Source organism: Hyperolius riggenbachi, chromosome 6, assembly GCF_040937935.1.
Source record: "Hyperolius riggenbachi isolate aHypRig1 chromosome 6, aHypRig1.pri, whole genome shotgun sequence".
NCBI lineage: Eukaryota > Metazoa > Chordata > Amphibia > Anura > Hyperoliidae > Hyperolius > Hyperolius riggenbachi.
The window spans coordinates 326,193,722-326,213,986 of NC_090651.1; the positions used below are offsets into that span (position 1 = coordinate 326,193,722).

Sequence of the window (20,265 nt, forward strand, 5' to 3'; positions counted from 1 at the left end):
GTAATTTGTTACGCGTAAAACGTAACCCACGGTCTACGCGTAATTAATTACGCGTAATACCGTAACCTTACACGTAACGCTTACGGCGCATTTGTAGTGAATTACGATGCGTAATTACGCTAATGCGTAATTTCGGCCCAGCACTGGTGTAAGGGACTACAATGGTCCTAAAAGCCCCTTACTAAGATGTTAAGAAAAACAAAAGTTTGCTTAACTTAGTTTGCTTAGTTTGGTAAGTAAACCCTCTTCTTGTATTTTCTTTCCATTTTTATCCTGCGGATACATCGCTCCCCCTGCTGACAAATCCTGATATTATGCACTATGCTGTTTTTATACATCAGTGACTGGCTAACTTTTTAACATATAGGTAAGCGCAGCCCATTGAGCCCAGCGTTCCCTAAGGTATGTCCCCTGATTTCATGTAGCTGGCCAAGTCTTTCTAGTACAATTTTTATTATTATATATAACAAGGTATTATGATATTAGTCCCTATTAGTAGTCCTAGTATTTTATGCATTCCTAGATTTAAGCAAGATAAGTGTGTTTTATGGTATCCTTTGAATTTTACTTATTCATACATGCAACTTAAATATGGTTATTAGTACCAATTATTGATTTATTTATTTGTGCACCTATGGCGCACAAATACTACTATTCATTGAAATAAGTGCAAATATCCTTAATATCTAGTACTAGCCGACCCGCGGCGTAGCATACGCCGCATAAGAGTGTAGAGAGCAGGAAGGGGGTATTGGGCACAGTGGCGGGGAACTGGGTCCCCCATGTGTGCTCTACATCCAGCTTAAGCTCAGCAGGAACCCCCTCCCCCTTACCTGGGTCCCCATGTGCACTTCCCCCCCCTTACCTGGGTCCCCATGTGCACTCCCGCCCCCTTACCTGGGTCCCCATGTGCACTCCCGCCCCCTTACCTGGGTCCCCCATGTGCACTCCCCCTCCTGCTTAAGCTCAGCAGGAACCCCCCCTCACCTGGGTCCCCCATGTGCACTCCCCCTCCTGCTTAAGCTCAGCAGGAAACACCCCCCACTCACCTGGGTCCCCCATGTGCACTCCCCCTCCTGCTTAAGCTCAGCAGGAAACACCCCCCACTCACCTGGGTCCCCCATGTGCACTCCCCCTCCTGCTTAAGCTCAGCAGGAACCACCCCCCCCCCCCCCCTTACCTTGGTCCCCCTCCTGCTTAAGCACAGTAGCAGCCGCCACTATTAGTAAGAGACAGCGGGCAGGGATGACTCACCTCTTCCGTGTTCCATCGTGTGTTCCACTGTTGTCACTTCCTGCAATGGTGCACACTGTATTGGTGTAATTTGCCTTTTTAAAACAGAAGGTAATCTGCAATAATTCAGCTATATAAGTGAACATTTGTGGTTACCCACAATGCACTGCTACTAAATATGCAAATTACCCCTTTCCCCCCTTGGTAAGCCAAGCAAGCAACCAGAGCTGCTGGTGTATAGCAAGCATATAGCTTTAAATTTTACACAGTCATATCAAACCCACATGAAGACAGCCTGTTTCAGACTTTTGGCCCTCATCAGTACATGGCAGGGATTGATACAGCTGTATGAGATAGGGCTTGAACCCGTACAACAGAGTAACCAAGCAGCTCAGGGTGACCCAATGTACTAAGAATGTATAGGGGGATAAAAGGGACCAAAAAAGACCTCCTACTAAAAAAAAGCAAAGCTTGGTGTAATTTGCCTTCCTAAAACAGAAGGAAATATGCAATAATTCAGCTATAAGTGAACATTTGTGGTTACCACCAAATCCACTGCTACTAAATATGCAAATAATTCCTTTTCACCCTTAGTAAGCCAAGCAAGCATCCAGAGCCACTGGTGTATAGCAAGCCTATAGCTTTAAATTTTACACAGTCATATCAAACCCACATGTAGACAGCCTGTTTCAGACTTTTGGTCCTCATCTGTACATGGCAATGATTGATACAGCTGTATGAGATAGGGCTTGGACCAGTACAACAGAGTAACTAAGCAGCTCAGGGTGACCCAAACCACTCGGAATGTATAGGTGGATAAAAGGGACCAAAAAAGACCTCCTACTAAAAAAAATCAAAGCTTGGTGTAATTTGCCTTCTTAAAACAGAAGAAAATCTGCAATAATTCAGCTATAAGTGAACATTTGTGATTACCCACAATGCACCACTACTAAATATGCAAATTATTCCTTTTCACCCTTAGTAAGTCAAGCAAGCCTATAGCTTTAAAGAGACTCCGTAACAAAAATTGCATCCTGTTTTTTATCATCCTACAAGTTCCAAAAGCTATTCTAATGTGTTCTGGCTTACTGCAGCACGTTCTACTATCACCATCTCTGTAATAAATCAACTTATCTCTCTCTTGTCAGACTTGTCAGGCCTGTGTCTGGAAGGCTGCCAAGTTCTTCAGTGTTGTGGTTCTGCTATGAACTCCCTCATCCATGCCCCTCTCTGCACACTGCCTGTGTGATATTTAGATTAGTGCAGCTTCTCTCTGTTCTATTATCTTTTACAAGCTGGATAAATCCTCCTCTGAGCTGGCTGGGCTTTCACATACTGAGGAATTACATACAGGCACAGCTGTCTGCACTCTGCAGGAAGAAATAGCCTGACACTTCAGTGGAAGATAGCTGCAGGGGGAAAGAAACACACAAATGATCTCTTGAGATTCAAAAGGATGGCTGTATACAGCCTGCTTATGTATGGATGTATTTTCTATGTGTGGACATACTGTACATCAATCTACTTCCTGTTTTGGTGGCCATTTTGTTTGTTTACAAACAAACTTTTAAAAACTGTTTTTAACCACTTTTAATGCGGCGAGGAGCGGCAAAATTGTGACAGAGGATAATAGGAGATGTCCCCTAACGCACTGGTATGTTTACTTTTGTGCGATTTTAACAATACAGATTCTCTTTAAGTTTTACACAGTCATATCAAACCCACATGTGACAGCCTATTTCAGATGTTTGATCCTCATCTGTACATGGCATGGATCAATATGGCTGTATGAGATAGGGCTTGGACCAGTACAACAGAGTAACCAAGCAGCTCAGGGTGACCCAAACTTCTAAGAATGTATAGGGAGATAAAAGGGACCAAAAAGCCCTGCTACTAAAAAAAACAAAGCTTGGAGTAATCCTCCTTCTTAAAACAGAAGCAAATCTGCAATAATTCAGCTATAAGTGAACATTTGTGGTTACCCACAATGCACTGCTACTGAATATGCAAATTATCTATCTTTGCCCTTGGTTTGATATGACACTACTTCTTCTTCTTCTTGCTTGGACCAGACCCTTCTTTTTGCTTGGACCGGCCCAGGGGGCAGGGCACTACTTCTTCTTCTTGCTTGAAGGTTGAGGCACTTACTCTATTATATATATAGATAGATAGATAAACATATATAGATAATATCTAATATTAATATTAATATCTATGACCTATAATCCATACAAAAGCATTTACTAAGAATCAATGCTTGAAATATAGGAACAGACTCCAAATTAAATTGCATAACGCAGCATTAATAATAATAATGATAATATTTTCGTACTATATTTGTATGTTTATGTATATAATGTTAAAGTACTAGTATATTGAGGAGTTTCTTTTCTGTAAATGTAGGCACTGATATTGGCCTGAGGACGCGGGCTTGGACCCATGAAACGCGTTGCCTGTGCTATCACTAATAAAATCTTTTGTTAATACAAAGGTTTTTCGTCACTGAGGTAAACTACCTCAATTTCTTGTCGATTTTAAACTGTTCTTAAATGCTTTTATTATACACCAGGGCGCCTCTTTTACCTATATAGTGCACTCCATACCCCCACACGACACCCGTTTGAGAGGTGGAGACAGAGTACCCGTGGTTTCACCATGGTGGATATCTGTTTCCCTTCTTTCTACAAAGAGAGCGACCGCATCCAGGTACCCGGTGACCTCCACGGGTGGAGTTGGGTTTATTGTCTTCACCTGCTTCCTGTGGTCGGTTGCCCCTCTGCAACCCACCTTTGTGAGTAGTTCTTTACTTTCACATTTACCATATTTGCCTTGACATACTACACCATTGGGTTTCCTTTTTGTCTCCTGTGCCTTTTTCCAGAGGGTGCCCTGACACCCACATCCCACCACATGTACATCTAAAGGGATGTTGGGGTGTCACTTACTATTGTAATGCCCTCACTGCATGGAGTTTTTGTCTATTGAAGCGCAGGGGCGTAGCAATAGGGGTTGCAGAGGTTGTGGCCGCATCAGGGCCTTTGGGCCAGAAGGGCCATGAAGTGCCCTCCGTTAACTACAGTATTAGCTCTCTATTGGTCCTGTGCTCATAATAATCACTTCTATAGATGCTTTGAATAGTGGTAATCATTAACAAGCTGTTTCCCATCCCCTTGTTGCACCTCTGACACTGTAGTTGCCATTGGCAAGTTTTGGTGTGCTGTATCAATTGTTATGTATAGAGTGCTTAGGGGGCCCCATTGTAAAACTTGCATCAGGGCCCACAGCTCCTTAGCTATGCCACTGTTGAAGCGATAGATTACCAAACTTCTACCGCACCTGTGAACATTTTTATAAATTAGCACACAAAAGTCTAAAATGTGGTGATTTACCGAGCATTTTACATTTACTACGTGCTCTATGAATCAAGGCCAATGTCGTTTAAAATATAGTGTCAATAAAATTATTGTTCCGGGACAGTCTGCAGCCACCAGCCAGCCTTTGTAAACATGCTAAATAATGCTTCCTGTCAGCCATGACAACCATTGACAAAGAGTATCTTGGGGTACAGTCCTTTATATTGTGAAGGATCCAAAACACAGTCCTTTTTCAGGGCAATCCACCTTGCCCACTAACACTTATTTGTAGCTTTAAAAAAGGACTATATGAACTGATGCAATCTCAAAAGAGGCAGAAAAAGTCTCTGAAAAAGCTTTATTGACACATGTAGAAAAACATCAAAGACACACGATTCTTCAATATCACAGTGATAGGTCTTGAAAGCACATAAGTTCCCACCTTGCAGCACCTCATTACAGCCGTTGGGAAGGTTTAGTGTGTCTGGTGAGTACAGACACCCCCCAGTATATGGCTCTTGACGCCAGATTGGTCTTCTTGTTCTTGGTTGAGCTACACAGAATTGGGTATCACGGCCTGATGAAGGACGCATACAATTTTATATAAAAGCCCGAAACGAACATGTGTCGTAGCCTTGAAGTCAAATACCCGTAAAGCTACAACCGTTTGTTGATTCAAATCAATCTTATGTGCTTTCAAGACCTATCACTGTGATATTGAAGAATCGTGTGTCTTTGATGTTTTTCTACATGTGTCAATAAAGCTTTTTCAGAGACTTTTTCTGCCTCTTTTGAGATTGCATCAGTTCATATAGTCCTTTTTTAAAGCTACAAATAAGCCATGACAACCACCCAGTGTTTGGTGAAGAGAACAGTCCCATATGCTTGTATTCAAGTCCCCTTTTTCTTTAGAATCAAGATACAGTTATTGGACTGTTGGATTACTCATAGCTACAGGGGTATAGAATGCCAAATCGCTGCTCACAACCCATGTGCAGCCATGCCCACTTATGACTTATAGCCACGCCCTCTTAGTATTACAGTTGTTATTCAGCTAACTGCAAAAGGTGAAGAAAAGACAGAGACCTTCCTTTTGTAATGTTTGCTGACATTTTGTAATGCATATAATTGTCTTGGAAGTATTTATATGTAACTAGTAAAAAGGCCCGTCCGTTACAAAACGGGCGCTAGGTCACAGCCGCTACCCCCCGCAGTGCGCGCACATACGTGTCCCACTTGCTCGTTTCCCACCACTGTCTGAAATATATGCACACAGGGAGCTGCTTGCTTGGCAGTTGGAAAAAGCTGTTCTTTCCCACAATGCATTGAGAACCTCTGTGAACCACAGACAGCAAACTGTCAGATCCGGCCCTGTGTCGTAACTGCCTTGCGCACATGCTCAGTACAAAAAAGCAAGGGACACACAACCATTCAGTTGATGTTGCAGGGACACTTGCATTTTATCGTATAGGATTGACCCATGCATGTTGAGTCACACTTGAACGTTTGCAAAGTCTTACCTTTCACAGTGACGTAGATGGAGCTGGCATCAGAATGCTTTGTTACTGAGTTGGTCGCTTCGCAGGTATAATTTCCCTCATTTATCACACTGACATTTTCAATATGGAGAGTGTGATTTGGAGAGTGGGTCAGTATTTTTCCATTGAACCTCCAGGTGTAGCTGGGTGGGGGGACAGAATCCGAGATGCAAGTCAGTGAGATGTTGGATCCAGCAGTCACTTGTGAGGGTCCTGTGATGGTCACATTTTCAGGGCCGTCTGGCATAAAGTGAAAAGTAATAACATATGAAGAAGAAACCCATTCCCCAAAACACCACAACACACATCTCTGTACAGCTACACAGGCTTTCAGGCCATAATTGACATATGAATACTTGCCATTATGTCCTGTGGACACCATGTACAAGCATTGCAAAACAATTTGCATACATTTTTGTAGATGTTTTCTTCATGATAAATTCATGTTTGCTGTTAGTGTAAAAATGAATCTTCAGTGTCACAAGTAGGACATGTAAAATGTTATTTCACGCTGTCACATTTCACAACCGCTCTTAAAAAAAAAAGAAAAAAAAAGAAACAAGTAGTGCCATACACAGTTTTTTTATTTTTTTTTTTGCACCTTTCACAGTTCAGGAAGTCTATAAAGTCACAGTAGTGTGTTGGAAATATTAGACTTCAACAGACCACCATAGCTGTAATCATTTTTACAGAGCAGATCCTATAGCACAACGTTTGAAAATTAAGTCTCCATTTCTACCTGCAAACACCACCCTCTGCCTGCACTCACCACCCTCTGCCTGCACTCACCACCCTCTGCCTGCACTCACCATCCCCTGCCTGCACTCACCATCCCCTGCCTGCATTCACCATCCCCTGCCTGCACTCACCATCCCCTGCCTGCACTCACCATCCCCTGCCTGCACTCACCATCCTCTGCCTGCACTCACCATCCTCTGCCTGCACTCACCATCCTCTGCCTGCACACACCATCCCCTGCCTGCCCTCACCATCCTCTGCCTGCACTCACCATCCTTTGCCTGCACACACCATCCCCTGCCTGCCCTCACCATCCTCTGCCTGCACTCACCATCCCCTGCCTGCACTCACCATCCTCTGCCTGCACTCACCATCCTCTGCCTGCACACACCATCCCCTGCCTGCCCTCACCATCCCCTGCCTGCACTCACCATCCCCTGCCTGCCTTCACCATCCTCTGCCTGCACTCACCATCCTCTGCCTGCACACACCATCCCCTGCCTGCCCTCACCACCCCCTGCCTGCACTCACCATCCCCTGCCTGCACTCACCACCCTCTCCCTGAACACACCACCCTCTGCCTGCACTCACCATCCTCTGCCTGCACTCACCATCCTCTGCCTGCACACACCATCCCCTGCCTGCCCTCACCACCCCCTGCCTGCACTCACCATCCCCTGCCTGCACTCACCACCCTCTCCCTGAACACACCACCCTCTGCCTGCACTTGCCATCCTCTGCCTGCACTCACCATCCTCTGCCTGCACTCACCATCCTCTGCCTGCACTCACCACCCTCTCCCTAAACACACCACCCTCTGCCTGCACTCGCCATCCCCTGCTGGCACACACCACCCTCTGCCTTCACTCACCATCCTCTGCCTGCACTTACCATCCTCTGCCTGCACTTACCATCCTCTGCCTGCACTCACCATCCTCTGCCTGCACTCACCATCCTCTTCCTGCACTCACCACCCCCTGCCTGCACTCACCATCCCCTGCCTGCACTCACCATCCCCTGCCTGCACTCACCATCCTCTGCCTGCACACACCACCCTCTGCCTTCACTCACCATCCTCTGCCTGCACTCACCATCCTCTGCCTGCACTCACCATCCTCTGCCTGCACGCACCATCCTCTGCCTGCACTCACCATCCTCTGCCTGCACTCACCATCCTCTGCCTGCACTCACCATTCTCTGCCTGCACTCGCCATCCTCTGCCTGCACTCGCCATTCTCTGCCTGCACGCGCCATCCTCTGCCTGCACTCGCCACCCTCTGCCTGCACTCGCCACCCCCTGCCTGCACTCATCACCAGTGGCGTAGCTATGGAGCTATGGGCCCCGGTGTGAGTTTTACATTGGGTCCCCCCAAGCACTCTATATGTAACACTTGATACGACGCAACAAAACCTGCTAAGGTCATCCACAGTGTCAGAGATGTAAGAAGTGGGTGGGGAACAGTTTGTTAATGATTACTACTATTCAAAGCCTCTATAGAAGTGAATATTACCACCACAGGACCAATAAACAGCTAATACTTTGGTTGAGGAAGAGCCCCTTGGGGCCTCCATGCGGTCGCTACCTCTGCAACCCCTATTGCTACGCCACTGCTCATCACCATCCTCTGCCTGCACTCACGATTCTCTGCCTGCACTCATCACCATCATCCATCTGCACTCACCATCCTTTGTCTGCAATCACGATTCTCTGCCTGCACTTGCCACCCTCTACCTGCACTTACCAGCCTCTGCCTGCACTCGCCACCCTCTGCCTGCACTCGCCACCCTCTGCCTGCACTTGCCACCCTCTGCCTGAACTCATCACCATCCTCCATCTGCACTCACCATCCTCTGACTGCAATCACGATTCTCTGCCCGCACTCGCCACCCTCTGCCTGCACTCATCACCATCCTCCATCTGCACTCACCATCCTCTTCCTGCACTAGCCATCCTCCATCTGCACTAGCCATCCTCCATCTGCACTCACCATCCTCTTCCTGCACTATCCATCCTCCATCTGCACTCGCAATTCTCTACCTGCTCTCACTATCATCTGGGGCTATGAGTAAGGACATTGCTGTCTGAAACATGTCAGCCTTTTTATTCCATCTTGTTCCATCTTCCTGTCGGAGAGAGCGGATACTACTTTTTATTTCTGATTCGCTGCTCGTGATTCCAGCACCTCAGGATGGGGTGTTTTTCTTCTCACCATCATCTGCCTGCACTCACCATCCTCAGCCTGCACTTGCCATCTCATGCCTGCACTCTCCATTGCCTGCCTGCACTTGCCATCGTCCATTGGCACTCGCCATCCTCTACTGGCTCTCACCATCCTCGGCCTGCACTCGCTATCCTCTGCCTGCACTCGCCATCCGCTGCCTGCACTTGCCATCCTCTGCCTGCACTCACCATCCTCTGCCTGCACTCGCCATCCTCTGCCTGCACTTGACATCCTCTGCCTGCATTCCCCATCCTCTGCCTGCACTTGCCATCCTCCATGTGCACTCGCCATCCTCTACAGGCTCTCACCATCATCTGCCTGCACTCGCCATCCTCTGCCTGCACTTGCCATCCTCTGCCTGCACTCGCCATCCTTTGCCTGCACTTGCCATCCTCCATCTGAAATCACCATCCTCTACTGGCTCTCATCATCATCTGCCTGCACTCGCCAACCTCTGCCTGCACTATCCATCCTCTACCTGCACTTGCTATTCTCTGCGTGCACTGAGTATCCTCTACCTGCACTCGCCTTCCCCTGCCTGCACTCACTATCCTCTGCCTGCACTCGCCATCCTCTGCCTGCACTTGCTATTATCTGCCTGCATTGACCATCCTCTGCTTGCACTCGCCATCCTCTTCCTGCACTCACCATCCTCTTCCTGCATTCCCCATTCTCTCCCTGCACTGGTGATCCCCTGCCTACACTTGCCATCCTTCATCCTTCAGTTTTCACTATCTAGTTTTAGAGCTAGATCACAGATGCCCTTTTAGGTCATATTCACACACCATTCTGCCACTCCTTATCTTGCTGCTAAAACCTTTAATATCACCTTGATTATATGGGTCACCATATTTAGTCCAAGCAGGATGCAGATATTCAGTACTCACAGGCTACTGTTAGTTTGTAGGGATCGCTGATCCTCTTAGTGATGAGGTTTTCAGCCTCACACCGATAGTCTCCAGAGTCTGTACGGATAAGCCTGGGGAAGGTGATGGTCCTGTTATCTGGTGATAAGGTAGCTCTGGTGGGTACAGCAGAACCACTTTTACTCCATGTTATCCTCTTAGCATTAGATGAGTCACATGTGAATTTGATGGGGTCATTTTCTTTTGACACAAGACTGGATACTGATATAACTGGGTTTGTAACAGGATCTGTGATTTAAAATATAACTTATTAAAATGAACACTTGCTCTTGAAGAACTAGTACCTAGTGATGAGCGTAATGACTTAATTACAATATACTATAAATTTCACATAATTCCCAAAATTACGATAATTCATCCAGAAAGGTGCTAAGAGAAAGAGGGAAAAGGATAGAGAGACGAAAATTGTATTGTATAATATAGCCAACTTGGAACAGCAGCATAAACAAGGTAATGATGAGAATATTCTGGATGAGCTGGTTAGAGAAAGGGAACGTTTGAAAAATATCCTTCTCCTACAAGTTAACTGTATGGCCTTGAGATGTAAAAGTACATTTTACGAATATGGGAATAGATGCGTTTCAATGCTGGCAAAGGCAATCAAGAGGCAATAGAAAAGCAATTATATACAGTATCTAGCATTTGTGACGCGCAGGGAAAGATATGTCATAAATTGGAAGATATTGCTAAAGAATTTAGAGCCCACTATAAAAAGCTTTATAATTGCCAGTCTCTGAAAAGGGAGCAGAAGAAAGGATGAGGGAGAACATGCAATATTTGAAGCAGAGTGGCTTGCCCAGACTGTCAGACAAAGAGGCCTCGGCCCTGGAGTCTCCGATTACATCAGAAGACGGGATTACAAGCGATTATTACAAAAAGTTCGGGGAGCAGGTCATGGGACACTTAGTAAGGGCACTCAATAGCGTAGCAAATGAAGGGTCACAAGGGGTTATCTCTTTCCATATGTTGGAGTCCTTTATCTTGGTTCTGCATCAGGAAGGTAAAGACCCCATACAATGTCAGAGCTATAGGCCAATTGTATTGTTAAATGTAGATGTCAAATTTTTCGCCAAAGTGTTGGCAAACAGAATATCCCTGTTGATGAATAAACGTATACATCCAGATCAGGTAGGTTTTATTAGGATCAGGGAAGCTAGAGATAATACTATAAGAACTCTTAACCTGGTGCGATGGACGGTCACCCACTCCAACCCTGTCATGTTTCTATCTATGGATGCTGAGAAGGCTTTTGACAGGGGTGAGTGGGCTTTCAACGAAGGGGAGCTGAAATGTATAGGCATAAAGGAGAATATGAGGAATAAGGTTATGGCATTATACTCCGAGCCTAATGCGAGGTAAGAGTAAATGGGGTGGTATCGGAAACTTTTCTTTATAAAGAACAGGACCCGGCAAGGTTGTCCCCATCCCCATTGATATATCGCTGGAGCCCGTCTTGTGCAGGGTGAGGCGGGTCTCAAACACACGGGGTATCGTGGTGAAGGGTTCTGAACACAAGGTGGCGGCATATGCCAATGATATGTTATTTTATTTCTATCAAGAATTCCTAAATGGAAAGTAATAAGGATTGGTAATTATATATGGAAGGGATTAATTGGTAATAGAAGGTGATTGTGTAGCATAAGTGATGAAGATATATAAAGTATGGAAAGAAAAAGGAGTTGAATTAAAAGGGAATGGACTAGTTCAACCTTTTCCATGTAATTCATGTATTTTGTAGCCCTCTCCCCTATTTATTGGATAAATGTGTTATTTGTATTTTTCCAACCTGAAAATAAAGATAATTTAAAAAAAAGTAACTCCATTTTTTTAACAACGTGATACTATATATTGAAATACAAACTTTTTTGTTGTACAATATTGTTACAGTTACCATACATGTAAACCTGCAGGGTGCTGGCAGGAAACAGTGAGGCTTGGCTCCCACCAGCTGCCAGACCACATACGGCCAGTGGGAGTGGACAGTGTATGGTCAGCTCCAATGGTCCGCTTTGAACCGGCTGGAGAACAGGTCAGATGCGTTTCAACCATAAGCTTTATAGGAATTACATCCTCCTGTCTAGGATTAATGCGGACGACACAGAAGTGCGGTCCATTTACGGATCCATTGCAGACTGATAAGGGTGTTGGAAAAATATTTTATTGGCACAGGTACAGCCACGCTGCATCTATTTGAAAAGGACGCCTGGAAAAAAAAGGGCGCCTGGTGTAGCCCATATATGCCAAATTCAGCTACAAAAAGGGTGCCTGGTGTAGCCCATATACCAACTTTGGCTACAAAGGGCGCCTAGTGTAGCCCATATATGCCAAATTCGGCTACAAAGGGCATCTGGTGTAGCCCATATATGTCAAATTCGGCTACAAAGGGTGCCTGGTGTAGCCCATATATGCCAAAAACCTTGTAGCTGAATAAAAAAATATGGGCTACAAAGGGGCGCCCTTTTGTAGCAGAATCAAAAACCTTGTAGCCGAAAAAACTTGTAGCCAAATAAAAAATATGGGCTACAAAGGGGTGCCCTACTGTAGCCGAAAACCTTGTAGCCGAAAAAATATGGGCTACAAAGGGGTGTCCTACTGTAGCCAAAAGTAGCCAAATAAAATATGGGCTACCAAGGGGCGCCCGCTTGTAGCCTATATCAAAACCTGGGTGCTCTTTTTCACCACCCTGTAGCCGATATTTGCAGAAATAACATTGATGTCTATGGTGGTGCTCTTTTCATACAGGCAGCTCAGGCGCCCTTTTCAACGGATCCCGCTACGCCTGCACAGTAGCACAGTGCCAGTTATGTATGAGCAGCTTTGGTGTACTGAGTATACCACATCCAATTAAAAAAAAAAAAGTTCTATTGTAGATAATAAACACAAATTTTGTTTAATATAATGCTACAGTGTGTATTTTTTTTACTATGAACTGAAAAAATAAAAGTATTTCAATTGTAAAAATCAATCTTATTGGGTCAGGGAACATATATTCCCTTTCACTAATCACGGCTGCAGCAGATAGTGCCGGAGGTGTGTACAGGAGCAAGCTCAATCATGCACAGCTGTGCTTCAGTTACACAACTTGTATCTACGTCCTCGTGGCTCAGATGAAGTCACAGAGGACGTAGATATACTGTAGTGTTGGAAAATGTATTTAAAGAAAAATACTCTGTAGTCTTATATATGTTACGGCCAAAACCAGAAATCGGTTTCTAGAACTGGCCAATTTGATGTCGGCCAAAGTCCAAAATGCTGGGAATTTCTGGCATTGGCCGGCCAGTTCTAGAAATGACCAAAGTCAGTCGGCCAAAGTCCAAAACGCAGCTGCTCTGCTGTGGCAGTCAGGTGAGATGGGAGAGATCAAATTACAGTGGTGATTAGTCACAGATGAGGGGGGATGCTTTGCTGGGCACTATGCATGGATGGAGGGGGGGCTTTGCATGGCTGGGGGGATTTGCTGGGCACTTTGCATGGCTGGGGGGATTTGGTGGGCGTTTTGCATGGCTAGGGAGGGGAATTTGCTGGGTGCTATGTTTGCATGGCTGGGCGGGGGGGAATTTGCTGGGCGTTTTGCATGGCTGGGGGAAGGAATTTGCTGGGCGCTTTGCATCGCGGGGGGAGGAAAATTTGCATCGCGTGGGGAGGAGGAAATTTGCTGGGCGCTTTGCATCGCGCGGGGGGGGGGGGGGGGGGGATTTGCACGCTTTGCATGGCTGGGGGGGGGGGGGTGTGCCGGGCGCTTTGCATCGCGGGGGGGGGAATCATTTGCAGAGTGCTTTGCATGGCTGGGAGGGGGGAATTTGCAGAGTGCTTTGCATGGCTGGGAGGGGGGGGGGGAATTTGCAGAGTGCTTTGCATGGCTGGTGGGGGGGGGGATGTGCTGGGCGCTTTGCATGGCTGGGGGGGATTTGCTAGGTACTTTGCATGACTGGGGGGGGGATATGCTGAGCGCTTTGCATGGCTGGGGTAGTTTTGCTGAGCGCTTTGCATGCCTGGGTGCTTTGCACGGCAGGGGGGATTTGCAGTGAGCTTTGCATGGCTGGAGCAGGGTGGGCAGCCTGTGCTATTTCCTATTTGCAGACCTCAGATCAGAGCGGCGGAGAGAAGCAGAGCAGCGCGCACACTACCCGCTCTGACCCATACACTTCACATGCGGAAGTGAGCAATGACGTCACTTCAGCATGGAAGTGTATGCGTCTTGCGGGTAGCGTGTGCGGCGCTGCTCTGCCTCTCTTTGCCTCTCCGATCCGGGTCGTCCTGATGTGAGGTCTGGCTAGCGGGGGAGGAGAGGTGAGCGGCACTTCGGGACTTGGCCGGCCACACTTAGCCAGAATGCGTTCTGGCCGGCCAAAGTCCGTAGGGAAAGTTTATTTTGAACATTGGCCGCATGAGCTGGCCACTTCTAGATTTGACCGGCCAGAACCCGAAGTGGCCAGACTTCGGGTTCTGGCCGTAACATGTATAAAGAACAGCACCTGCTTTGTAACATTCAAGCACAGACTTCCCTTTTGTTAATGATTTGCTCCAATGCAGCTTCAACCTACACACAACGAATTACAACTTTTGCCTTTGATATTTAACATGAAAAGTAGGAAAATGTTTACACAGCTAGTTAGACATTATTTGTACATTGTCATTTTAGAACACTTGGGCATTAATAGTGTTCCTTTAAAGGGACACTTAAGTCAAACAAAAAAAAAGAGTTTTACTCACCTGGGGCTTCCAATAGCCCCCTGCAGCTGTCCGGTGCCCTCGCCGTCTCCCTCCGATCCTCCTTGCCCCGCCGGCAGCCACTTCCTGTTTCGGTGACAGGAGCTGACAGGCTGGGGACGCGAGTGATTCTTCGCGTTCCCAGACACATTAGCACCCTCTATGCTGCTATATGGTATATGATATATGCTATAGCAGCATAGATAGCGCTATTGTGGCCAGGAACGCGAAGAATCACTCGTGTCCCCAGCCTGTCAGCTCCTGTCACCGAAACAGGAAGTGGCTGCCTGCTGGGCCAGGAGGATCGGAGGGAGACGGCGAGGGCACCGGAAAGCTGCAGGGGGCTATTGGAAGCCCCAGGTGAGTAAAACTCATTTTTTTTTGTTTGACTTAAGTGTCCCTTTAATGAGTGCACGGAAAAAGGGTGCCAGGAAAAAAGGGCCCGGCTGGATAAAGAAATGGCGCCGGTGGATAGCGTTAATGAACTTAGTTAACAATAAATACCATTTTAAAACAGTTGGAAATTGATAACGAAAATATATTAATGTTAAAAATCAGTACGTAATTCAACAATACAGCTTAACCCAACCCTACTCTCACACAGAACCCTCCCCTGGTGGTGCCTAAAACTAACCACTCCCCTGGTGGTGCCTAACCCTAACCACCCCCCACCCCCGTAGGTGCCTAACCCTAACCACTCCCCCTGCAGAAACACCCTTTTACCCATAGAAACGATAATGTAACGGTCTGCTCAGCTGTCTGCACGGGCAGATGGCTGTTTGTCCATTCCTTAAGTCTGAGGGCTGCAGGTCTCTGGAAAAAAGACCTGCCTGTGCTTTGCAAGTTTCAGACCTGCTCTGCTGCTGGGCAGTTTGCATACACTTGTCATGCAAATGGCCCAGCTGCCTTCTTTGAAGGCTTGCAGTATAAATGCCATGTGATCCCAGAGTCCTTTGCTGCTCATAGAGGTTTGTTCCTGGCGTGCTGGACTCACCTGGAGTGTCAGCCACTGCTATCTTAGTATAGTTAATTCTTGGGGAGTGCTCCTTGAATTCCTAGTTAGTGCAGTCAGTTTGTGTATATTTGTACTGCCTATTCTGGCCTGTCTTGTCTGTCGCGATTGCGCTGTCGCCAGCGGCGGTTGATAGCGAATCGCTCTGTCTTGTTTGGATCGCACTAGCCTCTAGCGGTAGCGGCTGTGGATCCTTCTGATCTGAGTTCCTGGAGTGTAAGCTGGAGCAGTGGTTGCTACTGGCTACCTCATTTGTCTGTCTTGTTTGGATCGCACTAGCCTCTAGCGGTAGCGGCTGTGGATCCTTCTGATCTAAGTTCCTGGAGTGTAAGCTGGAGCAGCGGTTGCTACTGGCTACCTCATTTGTCTGTCTTGTCTGTTTGTGCTTATTTGTGGCTAGTTAGGGTGGCGTGCTTGTCTCTGTTGCGCTTTTCGTGCGGAGACCGCACTGTAAACGCGTTCGCTGTTGCGAATGAGTGCGCTGTTCGCGTTTAGCTAGCGTTTGTTATTTTCTTTATCCTCTGATTGTTGTTTGCTGTGCCTTTGCTACTCTCGTGCTCTGTCCTGCTCAGTCTGGTGTCACTATTTGGCAATCGCCATTCTTGCGATTGCGTTCCCACTTTGTTTCCGCCGTTGTGTGTTCACCGTCGCTGGGTGGCGACTAGTTTGGTGGACACACATTGATTCTGTCTCTATGCTCTCTCTCTTTGTGGGCTATCTTGCCTTGCGTTGCTTCTTTTCGTACAATTTCCATCTGGCATTTGTGGCAGCGCAGAGGGTTTATTCCTCTGCACTCCACAGCTCCATCTGCCGGTGGGAATTCCCCTCTACTGTTGCTTGCACCAAAAGCTGGGTTCTAGTATCTTGACACGCTTGTGGAGGACTTCCGCAGTGTCAGCGCACAAGATGTGCGCTGACACTGCGGAAGTCCTCCACAAGCGTGTCAAGATACCATGGAGATATCCCACAATCGTTACAGATAATATCTTGATAACTTAAAATCTGTACATACAAACAAAATAATATGACAAAAACTTTGGACCCGAAAAGGCTGGCACCACAAAAAAAATAAAATAAAAGTAAAAAATAGCTCTTTATTGGAATGTCATTAAAATGACATGATAGCCAATGTAAAAATAGGCTATGGCAGCAAAAATGACTATCATGTCATTTTAATGACATTCCAATCATTTTTACTTTTACTTTTTTGTTTTGCCAGCCTTTTGGGCGCATTGCTTATAGATCACATTGGTACTGAGATCTTTGGCTTTGGCACACAGAAGCTCCACTTTTTGATTGGGTGCTCATCCACCTTCTATTTGACTATGACAAGAACTATAACGTTGCAAGCTTCTAAAATGATAACATACTTCAAAAACTTTAATTTTCTAATGTTGTTACAGGGGTGTAACTAGAAATCACTGGGCCCCCCTGCAAATCTTTGGATGGGGCCCCCTTTCCCCCCTCGCACACATTGGGCTCGATTCACAAAGCGGTGATAACCCAGTTAAAGACTTTAGGGCCTCGATTCACCAAGCGGTGATAACTCAGTTATCACGCCTAAAGGACTTTAGGCGTGATGACCTTTTCACCACTGAGTTATCACCGCTTTTTCCTGCTCTTCGCGCGAAGTTACCGCGCGAACGCGCGTTCGCGCGTACGCGCGTGAGAGCGCGCGCAAAGTCCCATAGGGTTTCATGGGAGCTTCGCGCGAAGCGTCGGGTGCTGCGCGCGCACTTACGCGCGTACGCGCGAACGCGCGTACGCGCGGTAACTTCGCGCGAAGCCCTTCTTATCATGCCTAAACTGAGTTTAGGCGTGATAAGGGCCTTTTCACCACGGTGCTAACACTTTGCACCGCTTGGTGAATCGAGCCCTAGGCGTGATAACCATTTTTATCATGCCTAAACTCAGTTTAGGCATGATAAGTTTAGGCATGCTAAGTTTAGATAAGTTTAGATCGCTTGCAAAGTCCCGCACGCAAAGCAGCGCCATTAAACTTTATACGAAGTGCACCAGTCTTTGCTAGCGCAAAACTTTTGATCAGCTGTGCACTGCGGTGCTAACGCAGTTGGCGCTTAAACTTAGCATGCCTAAACTTATCACACCTAAACTTATCATGCCTAAACTTATCACACCTAAACTTATCACACCTAAACTTATCATGCCTAAACTGAGTTTAGGCATGATAAAGGGCTTTTCACCAGCGTGCTAACTGTTAGCACCGCTTTGTGAATCAAGCCCTTTGTCTGCAAAACTTTGTAATGATTCCTTATCAGTGGCTAAGCAGATGCAGTCATTAGAACAATTGTGCAAAGAGCAGTAAGTGTTTTCTCTCTGTGCTCTTAGTTGTCAGTCTCTCAGGACTGGGAAAATAAAATTATCCCGCCGCAGCTGCATCCCTTGCAGGGTCTATTGTTACGCCCCTGATTGTTAATGATATTTATAGGTCGCCTTTTTTTTTTTTTCCGCTGTATTCACAATAATTGCATTAGAGTCTATGGATGGTGGCGCACTTTTCATTCACTAGCCACCGTCACCCTTTTTTCCTGCTACGCCTTTAGTAAATCATGATGTCATTTCTTTGTATCTTCATAGTATTACTCACCCCATAGTATTACTGTACTTAGGTCCAGGCTAGCTTGAAATTGTCTCTCGGTTTGTATTTGTACAGTGTAATAATCCATGTCTGTGGTCTGAAAATGTAAGATCTGTAATGATGCATTGGGGAAAGCATTGAAGCGAGCGTTATACTGAGATCCCTTAAGTAATGGGGTGCCATCTCCTGGTATATATGTAAGGATCTGAGTCTCAGGAAATTGTTTAGTTCCTTTATACCAGATGAATGACCAAATCTTCCCGGTAACTCCAGTAATACACAGAGTGATGGATCCCTGGGACTGAGGGACGGGTTGAATACTGATCATTCCACCAGCCTCACTCATCCACACGCTGAAGAGAACTGCAAGAGAAAATAGAACTATTACTAACATGTATTTATATGCAGAATACGGCATATTGCAGAATATGTGTCACTAATAGGGATGGTCAGTCAATTCCAAATTAATGCAGAATTATGGTGGGGGGTAGTATTTACTAACCTGGGGCTTATTTCAGCCCCTAGCAGGTCTACCAGGTCCCTTGTTCTAGTGTTGATGCCCTCCAGGGTGTCGCTGTCCTTTCTGAAAGATCCCCGACCACAGCTGTGGTTGTGGCCATTGCCCATGCGTGGGCCCATCTGTGCGCCTCTTGGGATCATGCTCCAATGACCAGGAGCATTCTGTGCTAGCACAGTTCACAAACACTTAAACTGCACATGTGCAGACTGCTCCTGGTGTTGTTAGTGGGTGTGTTTGTAGATAACGGCATTTTGTGCTGTTCAGTTATTATCATACCAGTAAAGAATAGACAGCCCCAATTCTATGGGCGTGTGAAGCGTGCAATCTTTTTCTCCTGCTGTCCGTCGCATGGTAACAGCGCCCCCTGTGATGACGTGACCGCATGTCATCACGGGGCACTGTTACCAATGAGACAGATGCTGGCAAAGGAAGAAGACTGAGGCTGTGTGTGATCGGCGGAAGGAAGGTGAGTTATAACTGATATGTACGCTCCCCCCGCCACTGCAGGCACCTACCTTTCTAACCTATACTGCAGGCACCTACCTATCTAACCAATGCTGCAGGCACCTACCTATCTAATCTATACTGGAGGCACCTACCTATCTAACCCATACTGGTGGCAACTACATGGGCTACCCTATACTGGAGGCACCTACATAGCTAACCTATACTGCGGGCACCTATAGCTGGCTCCACGGGGGAGGGGAGATGTTTACACCCTCGCCCTTGGTGAAATTTAGCCTAGAAACTGCCCTGAAGATAGATAATGGCATTTGTGCTGTTCATTTTTTTTTATGCCTGCCAGTACTAAAGATGCTGGCCCCTAGGCTCATGGAGGATTAAACAACAGCGAGTTTCAAGCATGTCTTAATCGACCTTCTATTTTTTTTACTTCTTATTTTACTATGTCCTGTTTATTTTTTCCTCTTCTTACTAGTTGCTCTTATAAATTGGTACACCGTCACTAGTCTTTAGGCACAGGCCTGGAATGGCTGTGCCTGGAAAAGGCACTGCTAACTGTCACACTTTAGGGCTGTGAAGAATCTGGTGTGTGTTACGTCCCCAATCACCCTTCGATGCATTACTAAGCGATCTACCTGTTCTCCTACTCACCATACCTCTCTCTCCATTGTGCACCACTCCCATTGGCCCACCTTTCCCCTCAATAGCAACAGAACATGTGGCTAGCCTCCAGGCCTCTATACAAGTATAGGTGCTCCCAGTATAGGTAGCCAGGTATAGGTGCCCCCAGGACAGGTATCCAGGTATATGTGCCCCCAGTATAGATAGCCAGGTATAGATCCCCCCCCCCCAAGTATAGGTAGCCAGGTTTAGGTGCCCCCAGTATAGGTAGCCAGGTATTGGTGCTCCAGTATAGGTAGCCAGTTATAGGTGCCTCCAGGATAGGTAGATA

At 46.5% G+C, this 20,265-nt stretch overlaps 1 protein-coding gene across 1 annotated transcript in view; it reads right to left on the reverse strand.

The window, feature by feature from the left end:
• The window catches only part of LOC137522198 (carcinoembryonic antigen-related cell adhesion molecule 5-like), a 75,681-nt gene extending 56,716 nt beyond the window's left edge, over positions 1-18,965 (reverse strand). Inside the window, exons 1-4 of the mRNA XM_068242229.1 lie at positions 18,834-18,965; positions 18,341-18,694; positions 9,972-10,238; positions 6,107-6,364 (exon numbers count right to left, since the gene is read on the reverse strand). Coding sequence (XP_068098330.1) covers positions 6,107-6,364; positions 9,972-10,238; positions 18,341-18,677 — 862 coding nt within the window. The 5' untranslated portion in view covers positions 18,678-18,694; positions 18,834-18,965. The remainder of the gene's footprint in view (positions 1-6,106; positions 6,365-9,971; positions 10,239-18,340; positions 18,695-18,833) is intronic.
• Positions 18,966-20,265: the final 1,300 nt, after the last annotated feature.